The sequence below is a fragment of the Misgurnus anguillicaudatus genome, chromosome 19, assembly GCF_027580225.2.
Source record: "Misgurnus anguillicaudatus chromosome 19, ASM2758022v2, whole genome shotgun sequence".
Taxonomy (NCBI): Eukaryota; Metazoa; Chordata; class Actinopteri; order Cypriniformes; family Cobitidae; genus Misgurnus; species Misgurnus anguillicaudatus.
In genome coordinates, this window is record NC_073355.2 from 43,818,093 (window position 1) to 43,841,768 (window position 23,676).

The following is a 23,676-nucleotide window of genomic DNA, read 5'->3' on the forward strand; positions in this document are numbered from 1 at the left end:
TGCGTATCTATACAACGAGTTTGCATTTTCGTTTGGCGTAGTATTTACACGCCAAAGTCACATTTTGCGTGCATATTGTACGCAAAACCCCTCCCGTTAACTTCCATTGATGTAGAATGCGTATAAATTGCACGCAGAACTGTAAATTGTTCACAACGTCATCATCATCATTGTCCCGCCCATTCAATCTTACAAAGATTCACGATTATGCCGAAACAGAATATGCTACGTTTAGATCCCTTTTATTACAACTAGCTGTTGTACATTACATACTGTGACGAATCTTGAAACATCTAACATTATACACTGAGCTGTATCGGACGATTGTTTTTACAGTTTAATTCTAAACAATCCGTTTCAGACGCGGAAACAAAAGCTTCCAGGCGGTTTATTAATTCAAAGTTTAAACAGCTGTGCTGCTTGTAGTTAAATATGAAAGCTGTCTGGTTTGTTTAATTTGTTTACTGCTTTTTGGCTTGTGTTCTATATAATATATTAATAAAAATATTTAAATATCTCCGTGCTGCTTCACTGTTGTGATTGCTTTTGGAATATTTAAAGTATAAACTTTATTAAATAATAATAATAAATACATCATTTTACTACTTCGCTGCTTCAGGAACCGCCCACTCCCGCTTGGAAACCAATCAAATGTTAAAACATCTTTCGCGTCCTTATCATTGTCCCGCCCCCTTATTGGACGGTACACGGTAGTTTAGTACAACCTGGAGAGCACGTGCGTGGATGAAGAAGCTGCCAATCTAATCATATTATCAGGATAGGATACAAAAGTAATGTTAAGTATTTCGCAAAATTAGTTCTTGTTCATACAAATTATTGTAAATGCAATACTAATAACGTCCGCCCTTGTGCGTTAATGTTGTTTGCATCACACGTTATTGGCTGAAGTGAGCATGCGCAAGTATGCTTATTACAGTTGTCAGGCGATTTAGTCTTAAAAAAATATATTTTTAAAAAAATCTGTTTGGGTAAAAATTTGTTTAAAGGTCAGCTGTGCGTAAGGATTACTTTTTATTGATACATCATATGTTTGATTACGTTTTAATTAATCCCACTTATGTCCGTGCAAGGCATTACGTGTAGATCACAGATGTTTGGATTTTTATTGACACAATCATCATCACGTACTAAAACTGTGTTTATACTGGCCAACCTTTAAATCGTCTTGATGATAACAAAGTAGTTTTAAGTGGCTTGTAAGTTTTTCTGTTATGATATCAAGTTTAGTCATTTTGTGTTCTTTTTCTTGTAGTCAAAATGCCAGGTTCAACTATTCGGCAATGTCCCCACTGCCAGAACAAAATGAATTGCAGAAACCGGCGCTGTGTCAAGGTGATTGTGTGTAATTCACACATTTTCTTTACATTGTATTGCTTCTTTTGATACACAATGTATTTCTGTTTCTCTTTCTGTAGTGTGGAAAACTGCTTGATTTTAAAAACAGACAATCCATGCGGTTGGCAAAGTTTCGAGCCCAAGCCAGTCAGTGGGCAAAAACAACTATTAAGTCTCGGAATCAGTCCAAAGTCCTTGACAATTTAGCTGTCATGGTAAGTAAATTTCAACACCCTAATTTTAGTACCTCACACTTTGTTGTTAACCAAAATCATTTATACAAGTGGCTATATTATTTAAAGGCACACGCCATATTTTGGATTTTAGCTTATTCACCGTATTCCCCAGAGTTAGATAAGTCCATACATACCTTTTTCCTCTCCGTGCGTCCTGTAACTCTGTCTGACGCAGCCACCGCTAGCTTAGCTTAGCAAAAAGACTGGAAGTAAATGGCTCCAGCTAGCATACTGGCCCCAATAAGTGACAAAATAATGCAAACATTTTCCTATAAATATGTTGTGATTTGTATAGTCACACTGTGTACAAATAACAAGGTGATATGAGACACAGCCATCTTTTAACAGTATACATACTGGGAACTATATTCTCAGAAGATGAAGCACTGCTACTTGGGCGGAGTGACAACTTTGACCGAACTCTCTGCTCCTCACCAGAGGGCTTCTCGGGTGCTGCCGCCCTCGTAGCAGTCCTTCGCCTTCTGAGAATATAGTTCCCTGTATGTATACTGTTAAAGGTGCAGTGTGTAAATTTTAGCGGGATCTAGCGGTAAGGTTGCAAATTGCAACCAAGAGCTCAATTCACAGCTCACCCCTTGCTTTGAAACGCATAGAGAAGCTACTGTACGGTAGCTGCCAAAGGACAAACATGTCATCATTTAAAACAACTTAGTAAAAAAGTTTGCCCATTAAGAGCTTCTGTAGACACATGGTGGCACAAAATGGCGACTTCCATGTAAGGGGACCCTCAGTGTATGTAGGTAAAAACGTCTTATTCTAAGGTAACAAAAACAATACAGTTTATTATTAAAGGTCTTTATAAACCACTGATAATATAGTTTTGTATATTATTTTGCATTTCTCTCAAGAGATTCTCCTAAAAATTACACACTGCACCTTTAAAAGATGGCCGTGTCTCATATGACCTTGTTATTTGGACACAGTGTGACTATACAAATCACAACATATTTATAGGAAAATGTTCGTGTTATTTTGTCACTTATTGGGAGCAGTATGCTAGCTGGAGCCATTTACTTCCAGTCTTTGTGCTAAGCTAAACTAGCGGTGGATGCGTCAGACAGAGTTACAGGACGCACGGGGATGAAAAAGGTATGTATGCACTTATCTAACTCTGTGGGACACGGTGAACAAGCTAAAATCCCAAAATACGGGCATGTTCCTCTAAAGATGTTTTCCATACATGTACAGATAAAACCAATTCATATTATTGCCATTGATGTGCCAGATTTAAATGGGCAGAGATCACTAGCAGTTGGTAAAATCATATATCACTGCAGCTGCAATTGAGAGCTGTAGTTGCTATAGAAAGTAGAAACTACTGCACATGCGCTTTAAGTCAAAACAAAATATACAGTTTTGAACTTAGTTTGCACTTATGACACAAATCATATGACCCAGATCATGTCAGATTTTATTGCAGTTTTGGAATATGTTATTTAAGTTTAAGTTAGGCAAGTAAATATCAGTTAAACTTGCATAACCAAGCTGCCTAAATTTATCTTCGGCAGAAGCCATGATTTATCTATTTTGAAATAAGTCTGCTTGTATTTATGGATGTATGGTTGACAAGAATTCAGGTTTTATTTGTAAATATTGTTGAAGGTTGTATGGAAAATAAAAGTCTGGACATTTATAAATTTCTCTGTTTTTGTGTTTAACCAAGAAAAAGCATGTTGGCGTAAAGTGACATGGGGCTTAGCAGATTTTTTAGCGGTTACTTTCACAATTAATATGAACCATTTAATAACATGTTTACTGTTTGACATTCTTATATTTTAGATGGAAAAGCTTAAAGCCCTTGGTTACCTTCCAGTTCTTTTACTGGGAAAATCATCCAAGGCCCAAAAATGGACAGCAGAGGTCCAATGCCCATTTGAGTTCCCACCTGAGGGCCATGGAGTGATTGAAAAAATGCTCATACTATTTGAGCATATTTTACAGGGTAAAACCTATTGGCAAGCACTGGCACTTAAAAGTTTTTCTAATATTTTAATGTATACAGTAAGCTCTGTATCTATTTCTGTTAAACTGCACTTTTTTGTTGTTTTTTTATGTATTTTAAAGGGTTAGTTTACCCCAAACTTACAATTTTATCATAAATCACTTACCCATGTGTCGTTCTAAACAACCAAGTCCTTCGATTGTCTTCCAAACACATTTTTAGATATTTTGATGAAAACTTGTGACTGTCCCATAGACTGCAGATTCATTTTCACAATCAAGCCCAGAAAAGAATGAAAGACATTGCCAAAAAGGTCCTTGTTCCATCAGTCGTTCAATAATAATATTATGAAGTTTTCTTGTTTGTGCAAGAAAACAAAACAAATTCGACAATTTGTTTGCATGCTTGGTTGTTCAGTGCGCGTTCACGACGTCACCTGCTAACTTAGTTGCCAACGTACACAGGTCACATCAGCAGCATGCTTTTCTTTGCACACAAAAGTGTTTTCTAATTGCTTCATAATAGTATTATTGAACTACTGATGGACCTTTCTATCAATGCCTTTGATTCTTTTCTTGGCTTGATTGTGAAAATCAAACTGCAGCCTATGATACAGACACAAGCCTCCCAGTTTTCATCAAAAATATCTAAAAATGTGTTTTGAAGACAATCGAAGGACTTGGTGGTTTAGAACGACAGGGTAAAGGATTTATGATAAAACTATAATTTTGGGGTGAACTAACCCTGTAATATGAATTTAATGCTGCTTTTTTCAAAAATGTTTTTTTAAGGTTTTAGTCCAGAAAAAGAGCTTGAGGTCACAGAAGGTGATAAGGCAGAAGGTCAGGACTTGAACAAGACTATAGAGGATGAAGAGGACATTAGATTGAAGAACAATATAGAAGTGGAAATATTGGAGGATGAAGAGCAGATGGAAGAACAACAGATAGAAAGTGGGAAGGGAGAATCAGATACTCAAGAGGGAGAACCAAAAAACCAAGAGGTCACGGGCGATGAGGCAGAAAGTCAGGACTTGAAAGGGACTGTAGAGGATGAAGAGGACATTCTGTTTGAGAACAAAGTAGATGTGGAAATATTGGAGGAGGAAGAGCAGATTGAAGAACAACAGAGTGGGGAGAGAGAACCAGGGATTGAGAGAAAAAACGCTGAACAGGAAAAAAGGGTGAAAAGAAAGATTAGAGCACTTGAGATGGAGGAAAGGAGAGAAATGGAGAGAAGAGAGAATAACATAGAAACAGGTGCACATATAAATGAGGAAGTCATATTGGAAGCAGATTGGTGAGTATAAGAAGAGGTGAAGCAAAGACATAGATATAGGAAAACATTGCACTCCATTTACTTAAGAATAGATGAAAGTGTAATGCACAATATGGCAAATTAATCTTGCTTTCTGAATATGCTAGTTGTTGATTAGAAAAGTAATCATGTAATTTCAGATGTTGTTAGAAGCTGTTGTTGCTATAGACTGTTTCAGCAGTAACAACATAAACAAGCAGCTTTCGTGGTCAACACGTAACTTCCGGTAAACTCCGCTAAGAAAAAATAACAACAAAGTCCTTTTAAAGTAGTTTATTTATATAACAAGCAAAATAAACAACACGTAGGTTACGTAGGAAACCAAAACATTTGTTATTATCAAAGAGGTATTTGTTCAAGAGTTCACTTTAGCAACTAGTCAGACCATTAAAAAACTGAAACCAGAAGCGTAATTGTCTCACCATACGTGCGTCTATAGAAACAGACAGTATAGTGCAGGGGTTTTTAAACCTGTTCTAGATGACACCTACTGTAGTCCTGCACATTTTGCGTGTCTTCCTCATCAGACACACCTGATTCAAATCTTCAGCTTGTTAGTAGAGACTGCAACACCTGAACTGGGTGTGTAATGTATCTGAATAAGGTGTGTCACAAACGGGAAACATACAAAATGTGCAGTATTGGTGGTCCTCTAGTGCAGGTTTGAAAACCCCTTGCGTATATACTGTCTGGAATGAAATGTAAGCATTTTTTAACTCCCTTTAAACACGAGAAACAAAGGTTATAAAACTATAAAGTTGTTGTCGGATTTATAAGTGATTTCAAATATGAAATTTGAAAGTTTTCCCATTTAAAGAGATAGGAGCTGCACTTGCATGCCCGAGAGGGATTTTAGAAATGACCGAACTGATGATCAAAGTGACATGACTTGTCATAAAGGGACTTTGGGTAAAACAATTAGAATAAAAATTTGAACTTGGGCTCAGTGAAAACTGTTCTTTGACATACACTTGAACTAATGCTAAAAACTTTTTACTTTCTTTACAGCAAATCAGCTGTCAACATGGTTGCAAAAAGAAAGCGGAGAAAAAAGATGGACACAGGTATTTAATGTTATACAATATAGTTAGTGGTAACAATTAAGAAAAAGACTTTGATTAATTGCATCAGGTATGTTTGATGAGAGTTGGAGCAAAACTGTAGAGCTGTGGCCCTCCAGGTACTGAGTTTGAGACCAGTGGTTTAGCTCCTTAGCACTGCTTAAGGGATAGTTCACCCAAAAATTCTGTCATCATTTACTCACCCTCATGTTGTTACAAACCTGTATAAAATTCGTTGTTCTGCTGAACACAAAGGAAGATATTTTGAGGGTGAGTAAATGATGAAATGGGTGAACTATCCCTTTAACTGTTGCATGTAATCCATTTGGAAAGTTCTTATACTATTGATGTTTATATTTGTTATTTAGATTTAAATGTTTTTTAATGTTTAAAGATTATTTTACATTTGAACTTTTAGACATTCTCCATTCACTTTATTTACTAATTGAGCAATTAATTTCTAACCAAATGTTACTTTTGTCAATTTCAGAATGTCAATTTCATGAGGCTCTGGACGTATTTCCTGTGGAATCTTTTTCAAAAAGGCGTGTCAGAAAGGTTTGAATTAATCAGTATATACAGTCTGTTAATGTTTTGTTCCATAATACTGGTGACCTTTTTATGTACAGTAAATTAATTTATATAATTCCTAATAAAAAAGTAAAGTATTTATGTTTTTGGATCATTCTTAGCATAATTTCTGTAATAATAAACTTAGGATAAAATATCTGGCTCTGTTGTAATGTTAAAAACTCCACATATAATGCATGCTAGTGTGAAGGGTACTTTATTGCTAAATTTACATCTAGAATGGACTTCTTAATTGCTTAGTCCTAAGTGCATGGCATTGGACTTATTACAGTATGTGCAAAAGAGCATGAGTTTGAAGAGCACACACCAGTGAAGAATTGTAAATTGATATAATAATGGCTTTTACGGTGTACTGTGAATATATCATAAGCTAACTATATAACATGTAGGGCTGCTGTCCTGGAAAGAGTTTAGATTAATCCAGAAATAGGTTATAGTTATATTATAGTTATATTAAGGCATATATTAAGTAGTTTTAACAAACATACCTTAAAAGAAACAATACTGGTGTGCATCTTGAGACAAAATTTTTGAGTTATGTTAAATGCTTTGAAAATGTAGTGATGATGTAATGATGTGTAGAGATGGAAATTGTAAAGTTATTTTTGTAATTGGCTCTGTTTTCTTACCTAATTCACAGGGACGTAAGGAGGTTTTGGTGCATTGGCAGCCATGTCCATCCTGGTAAATAAACCTACATGCCAATTTAATTCACCACTGTACTCTTATTAGTTATTAATTGTTGTAATTTTTTTACAATTTTTTTCCCAGTAAGAAGACATGGCCGCCCACCTGGGAGCCTGAAGATCATGTTCAAATTACCCTCACTCAGTGTTAACTACAGTACATTACTGGTACATGATGGGTTTTTTCCACCGTTTTTATTTCTAGTAAACAAATAAAGGTTTAAAATTTTACTATGTGCAACTTTGTCTTTCATTTACATCTTTTAACTATAAAAAACACCAAGTTTTTATATTTTAAAGGTGTAGCGGAGGATTTTCTCGAATTTTAGAAAAGAACCGCCTTCTCCACTTTTTAAAAAAATGCAATTGCGCAGCACTCCTGATTGACAACTAGGAGGACCAATAGTCTTCTTGATCCACACGGAAAAAGAAAATCCTCCGCAATACCTTTAAATATCTAGATGCTGGAGCTTATTTCAGCTACCTAAGGTCAGAAGAGGTGACCAGTCTGTCACAATGATGACACAGAATAATAGCCAATAGTTTCTGAATAACCATACTTGCATGTTTTTGGAGTGAGAAGACTTCTGCGCCCAGAGGAAACCAACAGCAACAATGGGAAAACCACCTACTACGAATGTCTCAAGGAAGTGTGAAGTCATTTGTAGACTTGCATAGTAACTGTTTAATACAAGCCTTTTGTGTGTGTATACAGTATTATATATATATATATATATATATATATATATATATATATATATATATATATATATATATATATATATATATATATATACACATACATACATACATACATACATACATACATACATACATACATACATACATACATACATATATATACATATATATATATACATATATATATATACACATACATACATACATACATACATACATACATACAAATCATACATACATACATACATATATACATATATATACATATATATACATATACATATATACATATACATATACATATATACATATATGGGTCAAAGACGAGACGTCACCATTTTGGTGTCCGCATCAAATATAATTTACAAAAGTGATTTTACATACAAAAAACACCTATAAAATGAAAGTAAAATGTCTACTTTTATGTTTCAAATAACTTTTGTGAAAATACAATGACCAAATATGAGTTTAATAATGATCCAAAGTGTAAAATCGTCATTCAGCGTAATGGTCCGGACTATGATTTCACTAATAGATTTTTAAATAAACGTATAAAATACCATGTTAAAAAAATATTTTCTTCCTTGGCATGTTCACATAAGTGTTGGCTGTTTTATATTAATAGGACTATGTGTTATTTTTTTCGTTAAATATTGAAACAACTAGGGGACTTTTGTCCCGAATATGCAGTTTGTCAGAGGTCATTCAGTGTAACGGGATCAGGAAACCATTTTGAAATTAAATAAACAAACAATAGTCATCAAGCAGTCTGTGACATCATCAAAAGACTCCCTGAAGACCATGTGGTGATTCAGCAAGGTAAGTTTATTGCTCTTAAATATTTGATAATTTCACCTTTTCATAGTGTGGTATCTTGAGTTACAAAAACGATTGTCATTCAGTGAAATGCAAAAAAACACTTTTATTGATAGATTTTTTGAAAAATAAGTAGATGTTGTGAATAATGATGATAAACATTTCTGGTCAAGTTCACTGTTTGATATAGGTATCTAGTTGTTAACTTCTAATATTAGCTTAAGTAAAAGTTTTGTCATTCAGGGTAATGTTTTGTCATTCGGTGTAATGCAAATTGTATGTTACACCACAGTGTCATCCATTACACTGAATGATAGTGTCACTGTTTAGATAACATTTTTAGCATTTTATTTCTATTTCAGATAAATGAGGGATGTTTAGCACAAAAAAAATATCAAACTTTATCAATATTAATGTTTTAATGTATTTTTGTCGTTTTGGCACTGATTTCTTTTAGATGCCCACAAACAAAGAGAAAGTTTCTAGGCACTGGCAGAAAGTTAATGCAGACCCAGTAGCCTGGGCAATGCATTTAGCAAGGAGACGAGAAAAGTATTGAGGAGTGCAATTAAAAATAATAGGGCTGGGTTTAAAAGATAGATTTCTCGATTTTAATCAATTCTAATTTTGAAGAAACAATAGTGATTTGTAAATCCCAATAATCAATCTTTCAGTCTATGCTGTTTTCAGATGATGTTAATCAATATCAAATTGATTTGAAATTGAATCAAATCGTGAAATTTGTGTCCAAGCCTAGCCCTACAGAATAATAGTTTACTGCTGTTTTTAGATAGAGACTCCACCCTACCTATACCACAAGTTAAAGGGATAGTTCACCCAAAAATGAAAATTTGGTCATTATTCACTCACTCTCATGTTGGTAAAAACCTGTATGATTTTTTTTGTTCTGATAAACACAAAGGAGGATGTTTTGAGTGATGTTTGTGGCCGGACCGTTCGTGGACCCCATTTACTTCCATAGTATTATTTTTAGTATCATAGTATGGGGTCCACGAAAGGTTTGGTTGCGGGCATTTCTCAAAATATCTTCCTTCCATTTATGCGGGTTTGAAACAACACGGGAGCGAGTGGATGATGACGGAATTTTCATTTTTGGGTGAACTATCCCTTTAAGAGAGGCCACTGAGGGGATTCTCCGCCCATAATACAAATCCTGATAACATGTCATTTATGTTGCCAAACAGAAAGTATTTTTAATTAATAACACGTTTTATATAGATCTGTCAATAATTTTATGTCAATAATTACATGGAATCTGTATTTCAGCAACCAGAGAAGAAAGCAAGCTGCCTTGGCTGCAAATCCTGATCACCCGTCAATCAGGAATTTATCAGATGCTGCAGCTGAGAAGAGGCAAAAGCAATGGCGGGAAAATCAAAGTAAACACAGGGCAGAAGCTAAACGTATAAGGGCAGTTCTGGATCTTATTATACAGTATTACCACCTGTTCAGTTCATTTTTACGAATATGATATGCATTATGGAATAAAAATGATTATTAATTTCAGCATCTACTTCTGTGATTTGTTAAGGAATAAAATGATACAGAATAATATTCAAAACATTGCAATAATGGAAACAATGACACTATTTTTGTCAAAAATGTCATTCAGTGTAACAAACCATGGTCATTCGGTGTAACACATATATTTATGTAGAAATTAAACAATATACTTATTCTGAGCTGTACATATTAAAATATGTATAATAATGTCTGATCCTTCAAAAATTTTATTTGATTTGAATAGATTTTCACTTCCTTACAAAAACTTCTTGCTGACAAATGGGTAAAACCTAATGGTTTAAAGGATATTGGCGAAGTAAAATGCTTTAAAATGACAAATAGTTAGTATTTGGTGTCTGCACTGTGATCTATAAATAGAGTCTTGTAATGTGTCATCAAATAATAGTTTTTCTAAAAATGTCTGATAATATTTTTTTTGCATAAAAATATTGTTACACTGAATGACATTTTAGTTGGTGTCTTCTGTACAATTCCAGTAAAAATGTATGGTAGTAATTATTTTTTGCTCAGAAAAACATATAGTTAAACAGGACATATTCTAATGTATGTGAAAAAGACTAAATCTAAAGCTCTTTTACACTTTTATTTTTTTTATGCTTTAAACCCCCTTTTCGTCTTTGACCCATATATATATATATACATACATACATACATACAGTGAATTAGTCTATTTACACACTATAACATAGAAAACCATCCTTCTAAATGTACCTAGTGAGTGAGTTGAGTAACACTTCTGCATTCATGGATATTTAGTAAAACCATAGTAGAATTGTCAAATATAACCCTTGTATAGTCAAACAATGCTTTTAATAATACAAAACAGATGTTTTTAACAAATAATGATGCCTACACATCCCTTTTGAGCAAACTTTTTTGTGTGTGTGTTAAGATTCAAGAGAATTGTATGGTAATAAATGCAGATGAAAAATGAAAAGCTTTCTATGTCACAGATAATTGCACTACACAAGACCTTGCAATGCAGATAGAGTAAAGATGTAGGGTAGGCCTATGTAATGTCAGCACCAAAAGTAGTGGGCAACATAATAGGGCGGTTTTCCAGACAGGGCTTATATAGCCCAGACTTAACTGTATGTGTGAGCTGCCTTAATTTAAATCATTAAATCTTAGCATAGATCAGTGCCATTGTTTTGTCTCAAAATGCAAACCACTACTGTTATAGTAAGGTATGTTTGTAGGCCTAGTCCTGGATTAACCCTTACAGAAAAGTAACATGAATTTCACATGTGAAACGTGTATTTTTTGGATATTTAGTGTGAATCCCACGTGAAACACATGTGAGACCAATGTGATCACATGTGAAATTAGTGGATCACATGAGGGGACATGTTGTCCACATGTGATTACATGTAAAAAATTGTCACCACATTATGCACATGCACGTCACATGGGATTCACACAAAAATGACCAAAAACACACATTTCACATGTGAAATTGATGTTGTTCACATTAAAAAAAACGTGAAATCCATGTGGGTTTTTTGTAAGGGACTGTAAACCCTGTCTGGAAAACTTCCCCAAAGAGTGTCTCGGAGGCAGTTTTATTTATTTGCCATGCTGTAATATGTTTTCAGTCTCAGATAAAAAAAACTGAGGCAGTGGAGGTCACCTGTCCTAAATATTTTAGCTCCAACCCTACTCCAACATGCCTGCCTCTAATTTTTAGGTAGCCCTGAACAACTTGATTAGCAGGTTCATGTGTGTTTGACTGGGGTTGTAGCTGAAATCTGCAGGACATGTGCCCTCCAGGAATAGTGGTTGGAGTCCAATAAACACCCTGGGCCACGTTTCCCAGCCAAGGTTTAGATTAATCCAAGACTAGGGCTAGTTATATTAGGATATATTGGCCTAAGACAAGGCTTAGCTAAAGCCAAGACTAGGCCTTAGTTAAATTAAGATGCATCTTTTATAAACAATTGTCTTAGAAAAAAGATGGCGTTTATCTTAAGAACAAATCAATGCCACTGGGATATTTTAAGATCTGTCAGTGCAAGTTGTTTTCAGTTGACACTGCCAAACGTGTGTTTTAGTCTAGGACTATCCTTAAACCTTGTCTGTGAAACCAGTGGCCGGTTGCATAAACATAGTCATGACGTTAAGACTGCGTCTTAGGAATGATTCTGACTAACTAGCAATTAGTTAGTAATTAGTCTTATTATTTGGATTTACGAGTTCGCCTCACTGACAATAAAGAGGGACTGCTAATATGCGTGAGTGGCGTGCTGTCCCGGGGCGAAGGTTCCGAGCTCGGGAAATACCCCCCGAGTTCGGAACGTTCGTCCCTTGACCGGGGACGGAGCCCCGGGCCTGGGGCGTGCCCTGACCCGGGTTATCCCCGGTGCTGAGCTAAATGTACGTAGTGAGGCGAAGGGGTGGAGGTGGGTTTGCAATAATGTCCCAGAGAATTGAGGGTAAGGACTCTATGATTATTTATAGAGCTGGTACTAAGTTGTTGTGTTGATTAGTGATTGATAACCAGCCGTGTTCATTGCTTAATCATCGAGAGCCAGCCGTGTTCATTGAGAGCCAGCCAAGTTCATTGATTAGTGATTAAGAGCCAGCCATGTTCATTGATTAATGATTGAAGGCCAGCTGAGTTCATTGTCTGATCAGCTCCTCCCAAACCTTGTTTATATAAAACATCATTTTACGAGTTCGCCTCACTGACAATAACGAGGGACTGCTAATATGCGTGAGTGGCGTGCTGTCCCGGGGCGAAGGTTCCGAGCTCGGGAAATACCCCCCGAGTTCGGAACGTTCGTCCCTTGACCGGGGAAGGAGCCCCGGGCCTGGGGCGTGCCCTGACCCGGGTTATCCCCAAAAAGAGCAGGTGGTGCAGGACAGCCGCCTGAACAACAATTCCCCAAAGAAGGCTGGCTTGAGAAGGCGAGGTGCTGGCCCTCATTGGGGAAAATGCTGAAGTAGAGGGTAGAATTGAAAAAGGCAGCTCTGGAGAGCGGGCACTGTTGAGAAGTGCTGTGAAGAGGTTGAGAAGGATATATGAGGTGGGGCAGAGGCCTGGACCCAAAGGCTGTAGTTTGAAGAATATAGGGGGCTCCGGGGGAGCAAAATCTGCTGCTGCCAATATGTAGGGAAGGGAGAAAATTGTACTCTGAAGAAGAGCGGGGAGTTTTTAAAGGTAATAGGTGAGGTAGTGCTGTAAGGAGCAAGGTAGGACTCCAAGGGAGCGAAGGAAGCAGTTTGTGCCCTGAGATGGGGCTGTGCTCTAGAGGAGCCAGACATGAGGTAGTTGGGGAAGAAGAAAACTCCAGAGGGAGCAGTACTGCTTAGGCAGCGATAGATGCATAGATTCTGCTGGGCAGAAAATGTGAAGGAAGCACTGGCCCCTGCGGGGGCGGTCGCGCTGCGATACGGGCTTCGAGGTTGAAATGATCTGCTGCGGCAGATCGAGGAAAAGGCACGGGCCCCTGCGGGGGCGGTCGCTGCTGCGATACTGGCCTGAGTTGGAAAGGGAAGGTTTTATTGGCAGAGCATGTGAAAGAAGCACGGGCCCCTGCGGGGGCGGTCGCAGCGGCGATACTGGCTTCAGAAGTCGACTGCTGCGGCAGATCGAGGAAAAGGCACGGGCCCCTGCGGGGGCGGTCGCTGCTGCGATACTGGCCTGAGTTGGAAAGGGAAGGTTTTATTGGCAGAGGAAGTGAAAGAAGCACGGGCCCCTGCGGGGGCGGTCGCAGCTGCGATACTGGCTTCAGAAGTCGACTGCTGCGGCAGATCGAGGAAAAGGCACGGGCCCCTGCGGGGGCGGTCGCTGCTGCGATACTGGCCTGAGTTGGAAAGGGAAGGTTTTATTGACAGAGGAAGTGAAAGAAGCACGGGCCCCTGTGGGGGCGGTCGCTGCTGCGATACTGGCTTAAAAAAGGCATCTGCTGTGGCAGAGAGTGAAATAAAAGCTTGGGCTTCTGCAAGAGCGGTCGCGCTGCGACAGTTGTTGTTATCTGAGAAGGAATCTGTTGTGGTAGGGCTGTGTAAGATTTTGATGAGGGTGTCAGCTTGAGTTGCCGGTACTAGCTTCTGCGGAGGCAGGGAAGTGTATCGAGGGTGATGATGGGTTTATGTGTGACGGTGTGATCTTATGTCCGTTTGCTGGGCCGTGAGTGTTTGGTGGGCTTCTTTGATGGAAGCACGATCTGCCCTGATGTAATTTTTTGAAAGCTTCCGAAGACCAGCGGCCTAGGGTTTGTATCTGGGAGTCTGGGAGTCCGTTTTGAGCAGCTGTTGTGGCTGCTCCAATGCGGAAGGAATGACTTGAAAATTCATGGGGGGGAAGCCAGATGTTAGCAAAACTTGTTTTAGGTGCTTCTGAAACCAAAAGCGGGTTACTGGGCGGTTGAATTCATCCCCAAAAAGTGGGTCGGAAGAGGATTTAATCTGGTGGCAACGATAGGAAGTGTAAGCTTTGAGAACTTGGTATGGTTGGATGGGAGTTTGAATTTTGAAAATGTATATGTGGTGTCCTTTTCTCATTTGGTCCGTCTTGCTGTGTTTGATAAAAAATGAGATGGTTTCGTCATCTATTATGGCTAGATCAGAGATGGTTGGGTGTAGGTTTGGGTCAAAGGTGGCTGAAACAGTGAATTCTGAACAGCGGAGGAAACCAAAAAAGGCTAACACGAACATGGCGTCTAGGGTTCGGGCAGTATGTACTGAGGAGTAGCCTTTGCGAAGAGTGGCTAGACATTTTGAAAGGATTTCTATGGTTATGGGTAACCTGGAATCTGGACTCTTGGGTTGGGTTTTTTCAATACCTTTTAAAAGCATGTCGGTCTGGGGATTAGTGATAGCAGTTGAGGGTAAACCTAACATTAGTTTGTGAAAAAATTGGATTCCGCTCATATACCCTTTAATTGTGCTGATTCGAAGGTGTTTGACTTTATGCAGGTACGATATGAATGATGTTATGGTAAGTAGAGAGAAGTTGGCTAAAGGGATCTGGTGTAAATGATGGAAAGTTCTGAAGCTTCTCCAAGCTGTCAGATAGGTTTGAAGAGTTCCCATTGAGACTGCTTGGATTATAGTATCTAGAGAGGCGGAAAGAAGGTCATTGAGTGGATGAATTACGGGAATAATATAGTTGAATAGGGAGGCACTAGTCTTGGGGGAACATCCTCTAATAAAGACAACTGCATCAATTTCTGCGAGGAACAGTTGCCTGATGGAATTGATGACAGGGGGAGGTTCCAAGGCCAATGCGTTGGGTGGGATGGGCATTTGTGCTGCGGTAGCCAGCGTGAAAGGCTGACGAGTCTGGGGAACAGAATCAACAGAAAAAGAAGCCGCTGGAGCCGCTAGCGGAGGCAGCCTCACGCTTTGGGTCAATCCGTGGGCGAAAATATCAGGTTGAAAAGTCATAGAGGGTGCCGGGGCTTGACTCGTTAGCGGAGGCATCCTCACGCTCGTGTCGGCTCCTGCGGCAAAAACCGGGGCCTGACTCGTTAGCGGAGGCATCCTCACGCTCGTGTGGGCTGCTGGAGCGTTAACCGGGGCCTGACTCGTTAGCGGAGGCATCCTCACGCTCGTGTCGGCTCCTGCAGCGAAAACCGGGGCCTGACTCGTTAGCGGAGGCATCCTCACGCTCGAGTCGGCTCCTGCTGCAAAAGTGGGAGAAATGTGAGAAGGAAAAATAGATGTGGCCGGCGCTGCTGCTGAACACAACCCCGTGTGATAGAGAGACGGAGGGGCAGCAGGCCATTGGCCGGGAGAAGGAAGCGGCAGTGGGATGAGCAAAGCAGTTACCATGCTCGTGTTGGCTCCTGCGGAAAAAATGGGAGAAATGTGAGAAGAAAAAATAGATGTGGCCGGCGCTGCTGCTGAACGCAACCCCGTGTGATAGAGAGACGGAGGGGCAGCAGGCCATTGGCCGTGAGAAGGAAGCGGCAGTGGGATGAGTGAAGCCTTTGTCGAGCTCGTGTCGGCTCCTGCGGAAAAAGTGGGAGAAATGTGAGAAAGAAAAATAGATGTGGCCGGCGCTGCTGCTGAACGCAACCCCGTGTGATAGAGAGACGGAGGGGCAGCAGGCCATTGGCCGGGAGAAGGAAGCAGCAGTGGGAGGAGCGAAGCCGTTGCCGCGCTCGTGTCTGCTCCGGCGTAAAAATTGGGAGACATGTGAGAAGCAAAAATAGAGGCGGCCGGCGCTGCTGCTGAACGCAACCCCGTGTTATAGAGAGACGGAGGGGCAGCTGGCCATTGGCCGGTAGAAAGAAGCGACAGTGGGAGGAGCGAAGCCGTTGCCGTGAGCGGAAGCATGGCTTCATGCTGTGTCTTTGAGACCTCCGTGTTTTCCCTGGTGTCTTTCGGGTGTACGGTGTACTCCGTGCTTGCAGAGACGAGGAGTCAGAGCTTGCTGTCACGGCTGTTTGCGGGGGTTGAGTAGCCCTCCGGCTATCGCGGAGTAGGCTGAACAGTTGCGCCTTTGTTTGTTAACGTGAGAATGGACTATCTGCATTTTCAAGAGCTAGTTCGAGGCCTAGGATGGACCATTTCTTGAGGTCGGGGATTCCTGGAGAAGCAGAAGCGTATGAAGATGCCGGTGATGGTGGGGAGCGCCTCTGCGAGGTGCGAGGAGACGGTCCTTTTCTTCTCGGGATTCGTGTAGCAATGCGGGAAGATCGCCCGGCCTGTGGGGAGGCCTCGGGCTTGATTGAAACATCCCGACCGCTGTCGGAAGGCCCGAGATAATCCTGTGTGGTATGGTGAATTTCCTGTGCTGGGTTTGTTTGACTGGACATCTTGCAATAATGTCCCAGAGAATTGAGGGTAAGGACTCTATGATTATTTATAGAGCTGGTACTAAGTTGTTGTGTTGATTAGTGATTGATAACCAGCCGTGTTCATTGCTTAATCATCGAGAGCCAGCCGTGTTCATTGAGAGCCAGCCAAGTTCATTGATTAGTGATTAAGAGCCAGCCATGTTCATTGATTAATGATTGAAGGCCAGCTGAGTTCATTGTCTGATCAGCTCCTCCCAAACCTTGTTTATATAAAACATCATTTTAAATTAGACCAATCTACCTTTCTATGCAACATACTTAAAACAGGTATGATCAGTCTTGAAGAAAAAAATTCATGACTTACTTTTACGACTAGTCTAAAAGTTTTATGCAACCGGCCACAGGGGATTATGTATTATATAAGCATAGCATATATTATGTTTAAAAACATACCTTACAAAAAACAATACTAGTGTGCATCTTGAGACAAAACAATGATCGCCTACTGATATATGTTGGATGTTTTTAAATTAAGGCACCTTAAACATGCTTTTTAGTGTGGGACAAGGATAAACCCTGTCTGGGAAACTGTCCCTATCAGTTTTAAACTCACTCTGAATCCTCCACAAAATAATGAAAACAATTCTAAAGCTTGTAGTAAACTCTATAAAAGACTATGTATGTATGTGTGTAGCTGTCCAACCTGCCAAAGGTAAGATTTATCAATAATTTGATAAAGTGATTCAAGATGCCAGAGAATGGGTTTGATAAAAGAGAAGCTCCAACATCCTTATCCAGCATGGGGTCCTGCTTGTGATACATATCTCATGCTTTCACATTCTTCCAGTCAAAAGGATCAAAGAAAGAGTGTCATTGTATTTAACAATTTATTAACTCTAATATAAATCAGTAATAATTCAAATGAACTGGTCTTAACAATATTAATTAAACATTAATTGATTATAGCATACACCATAAAAAAAATCTCTTAACCAATATACTTATTTTAAATTATTGTTATATTTATAAACATAAATAAAATCGGCCACTTTCTGAGTGAAGTTTTACATTTTCTTTTTTATACATTAGGACAACTCTAATCCTAACCCAAAGTATTAATCATAGAAGGCGGTGGGACAAGACAACTATATACAGGGACCTATATACAGGGACTTGCTCTATTACCTAACATTCAATTTTTACATAATTTTAATGTATGTTATTTAATACTATTTTATAGTATTTATTCAGCTGAATTGTATGTATTAGTCAAAATAGAATATACTGCAGATTTCTCTGCTGTCAGTGACAGAAGACAACGGAGACAGATGTAAAACAGAATTAAAAGTTTATTGAGAGATATGGTAAATGTGTAATGATGAGTTGAGGCACTCCAGGTATCCAGAGGCACACAAGAACACTCCAGCAGCAGCCGATGTAATCCGCGAATCCAAAGTACTCCTAAACACCGTTGACGATGAAATAGAATCCTCTAAAGGGGAGAGAGAGAGAGTCAGGTTAATCCACACAATATACAAACAGCATGAAGCGATGGGACCGGACAGTGAACGTGTGCCTGTGGATGGCTTTTAAAGGGTGAATCTGATTAGCTACGGAATAAAAATTCAGGTGAGTGATCTGGTGAGGAACCTGGCTGATCTGTGACACATGCACACTACATGCACAACCTGCCTGAACTGAGTTAAAGACAAGACTGGGACTATACATGTATTTTATTTAGCTTACAGTTGGGAAGAACATGCATTCAGTGCATTTGTTGTACTATGCTTGGGATGAAATGCTTGCAGTGAAACAGGTAAAGAGTCTCAAACACACTAAAGAGATTTAAAAATACTATTCATAACATATATGTACTGCTTTTTATTATTATTTCCCTTTAGGATGTGGAAATATTTAACACATATGTTAATATGTTTCTCAAAGTGAAAAATAGCGGCTTATAAAATAGTTATTTAAAGGGATAGTTCACCCAAAAACTCTAAATTCTGTCATTATTTACTCACTCTCATGTTGTTACAAACCTGTATGAATTTCTTTGTTCTGCTGAACACCACTGAAGATATTTTGAGGAATGTTTGTAATCAAACAGTTCGTGAGCCCCATTCACCTCCACAGAATTCTTTTTTCCAACTATGGAAGTGAATGGGGCCCACGAACGGTCCGACCACGAACATTGCCCAAAACATCCTCAGTCGTGTTCATCAGAACAAAGAAACTCACACAGGTCCCCAACAACATGAGAGTGAGCAAACGATGACAGAACTCTTGTTTTTGGGTGAACTATCCCTGTAATATTTGTCTGATCACTCCACATGTGCAGGTTTAGCCCTCATCACTGTCATCTGAGCTGTAGTTTATTGCCTCAGTTTCTTCATCAGAAATGTTATCAAATAAAATGCTGTCTGAAGCCTGTCCCAGAACACACTGTCGGTATAACATCCTAGCATTATTTTGCAGAAAATGAAGGTCTTCCAGTTTTCTCTTGAGAAGGCACAGTAGTCCACTGGAGCTCTCTTGATCACTGTCACAGTCTACACAAAAAAGAAATGAAAACATTAAAGATGATCAATCCCTATTCAGTCCTTATTATTCAATATAAAGCAATGCATTGGTTATTGAATTTTATTATGGCAACTTACTGTTATTTTGTATTTCTAGAGAAAGATCCCTCAGTGAACTTTCAGCCTCCTTTAAAGATTGCCAGTGTTGCTTGACCTCCATCACTATGATCTGCTCTTCCTCCTTCAGTCGGGAAAGCAACATGAACCGGTCAAAGACCACCTTCTTGGTTGAGAGGTTGCCGTTACCTGTAATTGTTGAAGGTCTTAAAATGCCATTTTAAACACTGCATTAACATCAAGCTATATTTATCAAATACACTGAGAATAGTAGGTTAATTACTAGTGTCAGGGCATTCCCATGGCCATTGGAAATTATCAGCTGCAAGCAGTTCATCCACGGAAGGAAGCTGGTGGGTTGACTGTTCATTGAAGTCCTTAATGGCAGCTGCCAAGGTTGACTTGTCTTCATTCATTCTTCTCCTCATTTTGTGCCTTCTTTTGTTGCTATCTAATAAATCAACAACATACATAAATACAACAGCATTCAAGTCCATTCCTTAGCGGGAATTACTGAAGTACATTTTATACAGTACATTACATAATCATTTTATCTGACCTGTCTTATGGTACAGATTATTTTTTCTCTGCTTTATGCTGAGATAAAGGCCTCGAATTCTGCCCTCAAGTCCAGCGTCATCTTTTGCACTTGATCCTACATCACAAATTAGCCTTGCAAATTAGATAAATTCTGCCAACTTGACTTGGACAGTGTACAACTTTTATAAATCAAAAAATGTTATTGCATAAGAACTATAAAACAGGTCCTTCAAAATGTATTTATTACCTGCAGCCCACTGTTGGACGTCACTGACCCACTGCTGAATTTCATCATCACTGATATTTAGCTCAGCCTGCAGACTTGCACAACTCTCTCTTTCCACTTTCAGCCTTTCGGCTGTCTAAATACATATCAAATACTATAAATTAATTTGATAATAAAGGTTTATAGTTTAACAATGTATGCCATAGACATAATTGCTCAAATGTACGTAAAATTGTTCTTTTTGTTTAATACATAGGTTGTATAATAGGTTGACATTTGCATCAGTAAAATACCTTAATGTATCTCTGGGACAAATATTTTGCCAGATTTTCAGATTTCCGTTTGTTCCATGCAGAAGCAAGAACTGTAAGCATGTCTGAACGTGCTTTTATTATAGAGTTGTAGATAGTTGGTCAAAGTAAATAAACAATGTTAGTCAGAATTCATTAATATTTAGAAATAACTATAGGTTAAAAGTAGTACTTAAAGATATTCACCAGCTTTGGACATGTATTTAGTGCAGATTGCAGCTCTTGACAGGAAGGAGTTGACTTGCTCCACCTCTTCTCCAATTGTAAGACCAGCTCCCTCTTGGTTTTTCCCGGACCATTTTATCTACAAAAAAAAACAAAAACACAAAAACAACAAACCAACAACAACAAAACAAAACAAAAAAACAATGGCTGTTGTGCATGTCCATAGCATAAAAATATGTAACAAAAGAATCTTATCTCACAACTCCACTCATGTGCTTTGGCATGCATAACTGATAATAGTGGGTGCATACTTAATAAAGGCCTTAGCTCCGGACAGTGTCCAACCACTCTCTTTAGGTATGGCCAGTACTTGCAGGCAACATCTGAGCAGAAGAATGTCACATTTTCTTTTGAGAGGGCATTTTGAAGAAACAGGGGATAGGCAAAAATTTCCCCTCTGAACATGTTTAGGGCTTTTAAAAGTCCTCCATGTCGGCACACAGCAATCTCAAGGCCTTCCTCATCAATCTTTGATGTTGACTTTTTTGCAGACTCCTTGGCTGCTGTCCACTGAGAGGAGCCACAAACCCCTTTACCTGTGGCCTACAAGACATTGCATTCAAATGATTATTATGTCAATAATGGCAGTTGGATTAGAATATACAAATGACAATGAGTAAAGAGTTATTACATGCTTGGTCTTTTCATGAACATATTCCACAAAGGAGGAAACATCACCATCTTTCATTATAAATTCGCCATCGAAGTAGCCCTTCTCTGTCCTTAATTTTATAAAAAGGAAAACATGACAAACATTGAAGTACAATAAAATGTACCAAAAGTGAAAAAAAACATACCCTTTCGCATTATGGAACCTGTACAGTTTCCTGTTACCATCCACTGACACTGCATGCATGGATGGACTGCAGGCGGGACATTTAAAAGGCTGGACACCACAAAGCATCTCAACCTCATGCTGGGCAAAGGTCCACTCCAGAAAGCTTTTCTGGAATGTGTCTCCACATATTTTACCACTCTGTTGAAATAACCAAACCAATCAATCACTTTAATGCATGCTAACATGTTAACAATATAGATTTAACAGTGTTTACCCTGCCATTGTACTCCGTTCTTCGGTCAAGCATTCCAAGGAATGCTTGACGTGAAAGACCTGGAGCAAAAAGTTTTAAGTCCAGAAAAGACCTAAAAAGGCCAGCCTCATACACAGTCTCAAAATGTATAGAGGCTGGCCAGTAACCAGACTTGAGGAGATTACTGAGTCCCACTGCCCAGGTTTTCCCGCAGCTTAAACACTCCAGTGATGGAAGGGTGAGATTGTACCGTCCTATTAAAATGTGATCACAACAGCTTTATAAATTTCTAATCACAGATATTACATGCAAGTTTTCCTGTAATAAACCTAATGTGTTGTTTTCATAAACAGAAAGAAACTACATCTTACCATTTAAATTAATAAGGATAATAGGCTTGCCACTGATTACTCTGCAAGAACTTTCTGAACAGGCACAGATTTTCTGTGGCAAAAGCAGCGGAAGATATCGGACTAAAAAGCAAAACAATGTTAATAGCAAACTCCTCAGTGAAGGATTCATAAACAAGTAAATTAAATATATAACTTAAAGGGGTCATATCGTGAAAATGTTAGCATTGCCACTTTGTAGGTTTGAGCAAAAATGTGTCGTTTTGGGTGTGTCTTTTAAAATGCAAATGAGCTGATGAAGTGCAAACACTGATCACAATGATGGTGGTTTGATGCAATTCAAACTCAATTGTGCTGTGAATTATCTTTTCTCTCTTTCTTTCTCTCTGCACTAAATAGCAGTGCTGTGGTTGGATAGTGTACATTAAGGGGGCGGTATTATTCTAATAAGATATCCTTATGACATCATAAAGAAAGCCAAATTTCAATGACCTATTTTTGCTCACACCTACAAAGTGGCAATGCTAACATTTTCACGATATGACCCCTTTAAAAGGTATTGCGGAGGATTTTCTTTTTCCGGGTGGATCATTAAGACTATTGGTCCTCCTAGTTGTCAATCAGGATTGTTTCGCAATTCATTTTTTTAAAAACGTGGAGATGGCGGTTCTTTTTTAAAATTCGAAAAAAATCCTCCGCTATACCTTTAATATATTTATTAAATGTATTAATAATGGTTACACCAATGAACAGCCATTTAAATTGTACAAACTGAAATTGAAAAGATAGTGAAAAGCATACCCTGTTCAGAGAACTCGTATGTCTCAGAATGTCTCTTCACTCCAGTGGTTGGACACAGTGGCTTAAAAAACCCATGGACCATAGACTCCCTGTTATGGAGAGGTAGATGCTGATGGACATCTCCATCACAAATGGTGCATAGATACTGCCTAGGTAGACAGTCCCTGCACCGTACAATAGCCTCAGTAGACAGACAGTGCTGGCAGACACATTCCTGAACGTATTCAGCTGCCAAAAGATTCCTTACCATGGACTCCCTTGCAATCTGCCATCTCTCATGGCTTAGGGATTGCCGCTTTTGCCAGGTTATAGCCAAAAGGGGATCGCGCACCGGCCGCGCGGCTCGGCGCCGCGCAGCGCCGCGCCGTTCTAAAAAAATGTAACACATTGTTTTCTATGAGTGTACGCACACCGGCGCCGCCAGGTGGCGCCTGTCCGCGCCGCCCAGCTGTGACTCAGGAAGTTGTTCAAATCCCTGTCGCGCCACACAGCGCCACTCACACAGTTTAACATTACATAACATCATATGTG

At 39.1% G+C, this 23,676-nt stretch overlaps 2 protein-coding genes across 4 annotated transcripts; one reads left to right on the top strand and one right to left on the bottom strand.

Moving 5' to 3' along the window:
• Nucleotides 1-691: 691 nt before the first annotated feature.
• Nucleotides 692-7,441, top strand: LOC129418136 (uncharacterized). 2 transcript variants are annotated; one of them, XM_073856763.1, is made up of 9 exons: nucleotides 692-791; nucleotides 1,274-1,353; nucleotides 1,437-1,571; nucleotides 3,393-3,555; nucleotides 4,347-4,854; nucleotides 5,881-5,936; nucleotides 6,424-6,491; nucleotides 7,165-7,208; nucleotides 7,296-7,441. In XM_073856763.1, the coding sequence occupies exons 2-9, from the start codon at nucleotides 1,279-1,281 to the stop codon at nucleotides 7,360-7,362; spliced, it is 1,116 nt and encodes a 371-aa protein (XP_073712864.1). In that variant the 5' UTR covers nucleotides 692-791; nucleotides 1,274-1,278; the 3' UTR covers nucleotides 7,363-7,441. The 2 variants fall into 2 exon arrangements, with proteins under 2 accessions (XP_073712864.1, XP_073712865.1); XM_073856764.1 differs by lacking the exon at nucleotides 692-791 and having other exon boundaries at nucleotides 994-1,353.
• An 11,790-nt stretch (nucleotides 7,442-19,231) lies between these two features.
• Nucleotides 19,232-23,410, bottom strand: LOC141351172 (uncharacterized). Of its 2 annotated transcripts, XR_012359413.1 has the most exons (9): nucleotides 23,146-23,410; nucleotides 22,366-22,467; nucleotides 22,016-22,248; nucleotides 21,761-21,939; nucleotides 21,595-21,685; nucleotides 21,215-21,506; nucleotides 20,925-21,042; nucleotides 20,721-20,812; nucleotides 20,516-20,563 (listed from the first exon to the last, which is right to left on the bottom strand). XR_012359413.1 is itself a non-coding variant. In XM_073857721.1 (8 exons), the coding sequence occupies exons 2-8, from the start codon at nucleotides 20,935-20,937 to the stop codon at nucleotides 19,366-19,368; spliced, it is 861 nt and encodes a 286-aa protein (XP_073713822.1). In that variant the 5' UTR covers nucleotides 20,938-21,042; nucleotides 21,215-21,353; the 3' UTR covers nucleotides 19,232-19,365. The 2 variants fall into 2 exon arrangements, 1 of the variants encoding a protein (XP_073713822.1); XM_073857721.1 differs by lacking the exons at nucleotides 21,595-21,685; nucleotides 21,761-21,939; nucleotides 22,016-22,248; nucleotides 22,366-22,467; nucleotides 23,146-23,410 and adding exons at nucleotides 19,232-19,574; nucleotides 19,683-19,850; nucleotides 19,945-20,112; nucleotides 20,221-20,316 and having other exon boundaries at nucleotides 20,449-20,563; nucleotides 21,215-21,353.
• Nucleotides 23,411-23,676: the final 266 nt, after the last annotated feature.

What these genes read in the sequence shown, in the direction of transcription:
- LOC129418136 (XM_073856763.1), top strand. Translation starts at nt 1,279, where the DNA reads ATGCCAGGTTCAACTATTCGGCAATGTCCCCACTGCCAGAACAAAATG. An exon ending in GAAACCGGCGCTGTGTCAAG is followed by an intron (nt 1,354 to 1,436) that starts GTGATTGTGTGT and finishes CTCTTTCTGTAG; the next exon opens with TGTGGAAAACTGCTTGATTT. An exon ending in GTCATATTGGAAGCAGATTG is followed by an intron (nt 4,855 to 5,880) that starts GTGAGTATAAGA and finishes CTTTCTTTACAG; the next exon opens with CAAATCAGCTGTCAACATGG.
- LOC141351172 (XM_073857721.1), bottom strand. An exon ending in CGTCCAACAGTGGGCTGCAG is followed by an intron (nt 20,317 to 20,448) that starts GTAATAAATACA and finishes TTTGTGATGTAG; the next exon opens with GATCAAGTGCAAAAGATGAC. An exon ending in TCTAGAAATACAAAATAACA is followed by an intron (nt 19,575 to 19,682) that starts GTAAGTTGCCAT and finishes TTTTTTGTGTAG; the next exon opens with ACTGTGACAGTGATCAAGAG.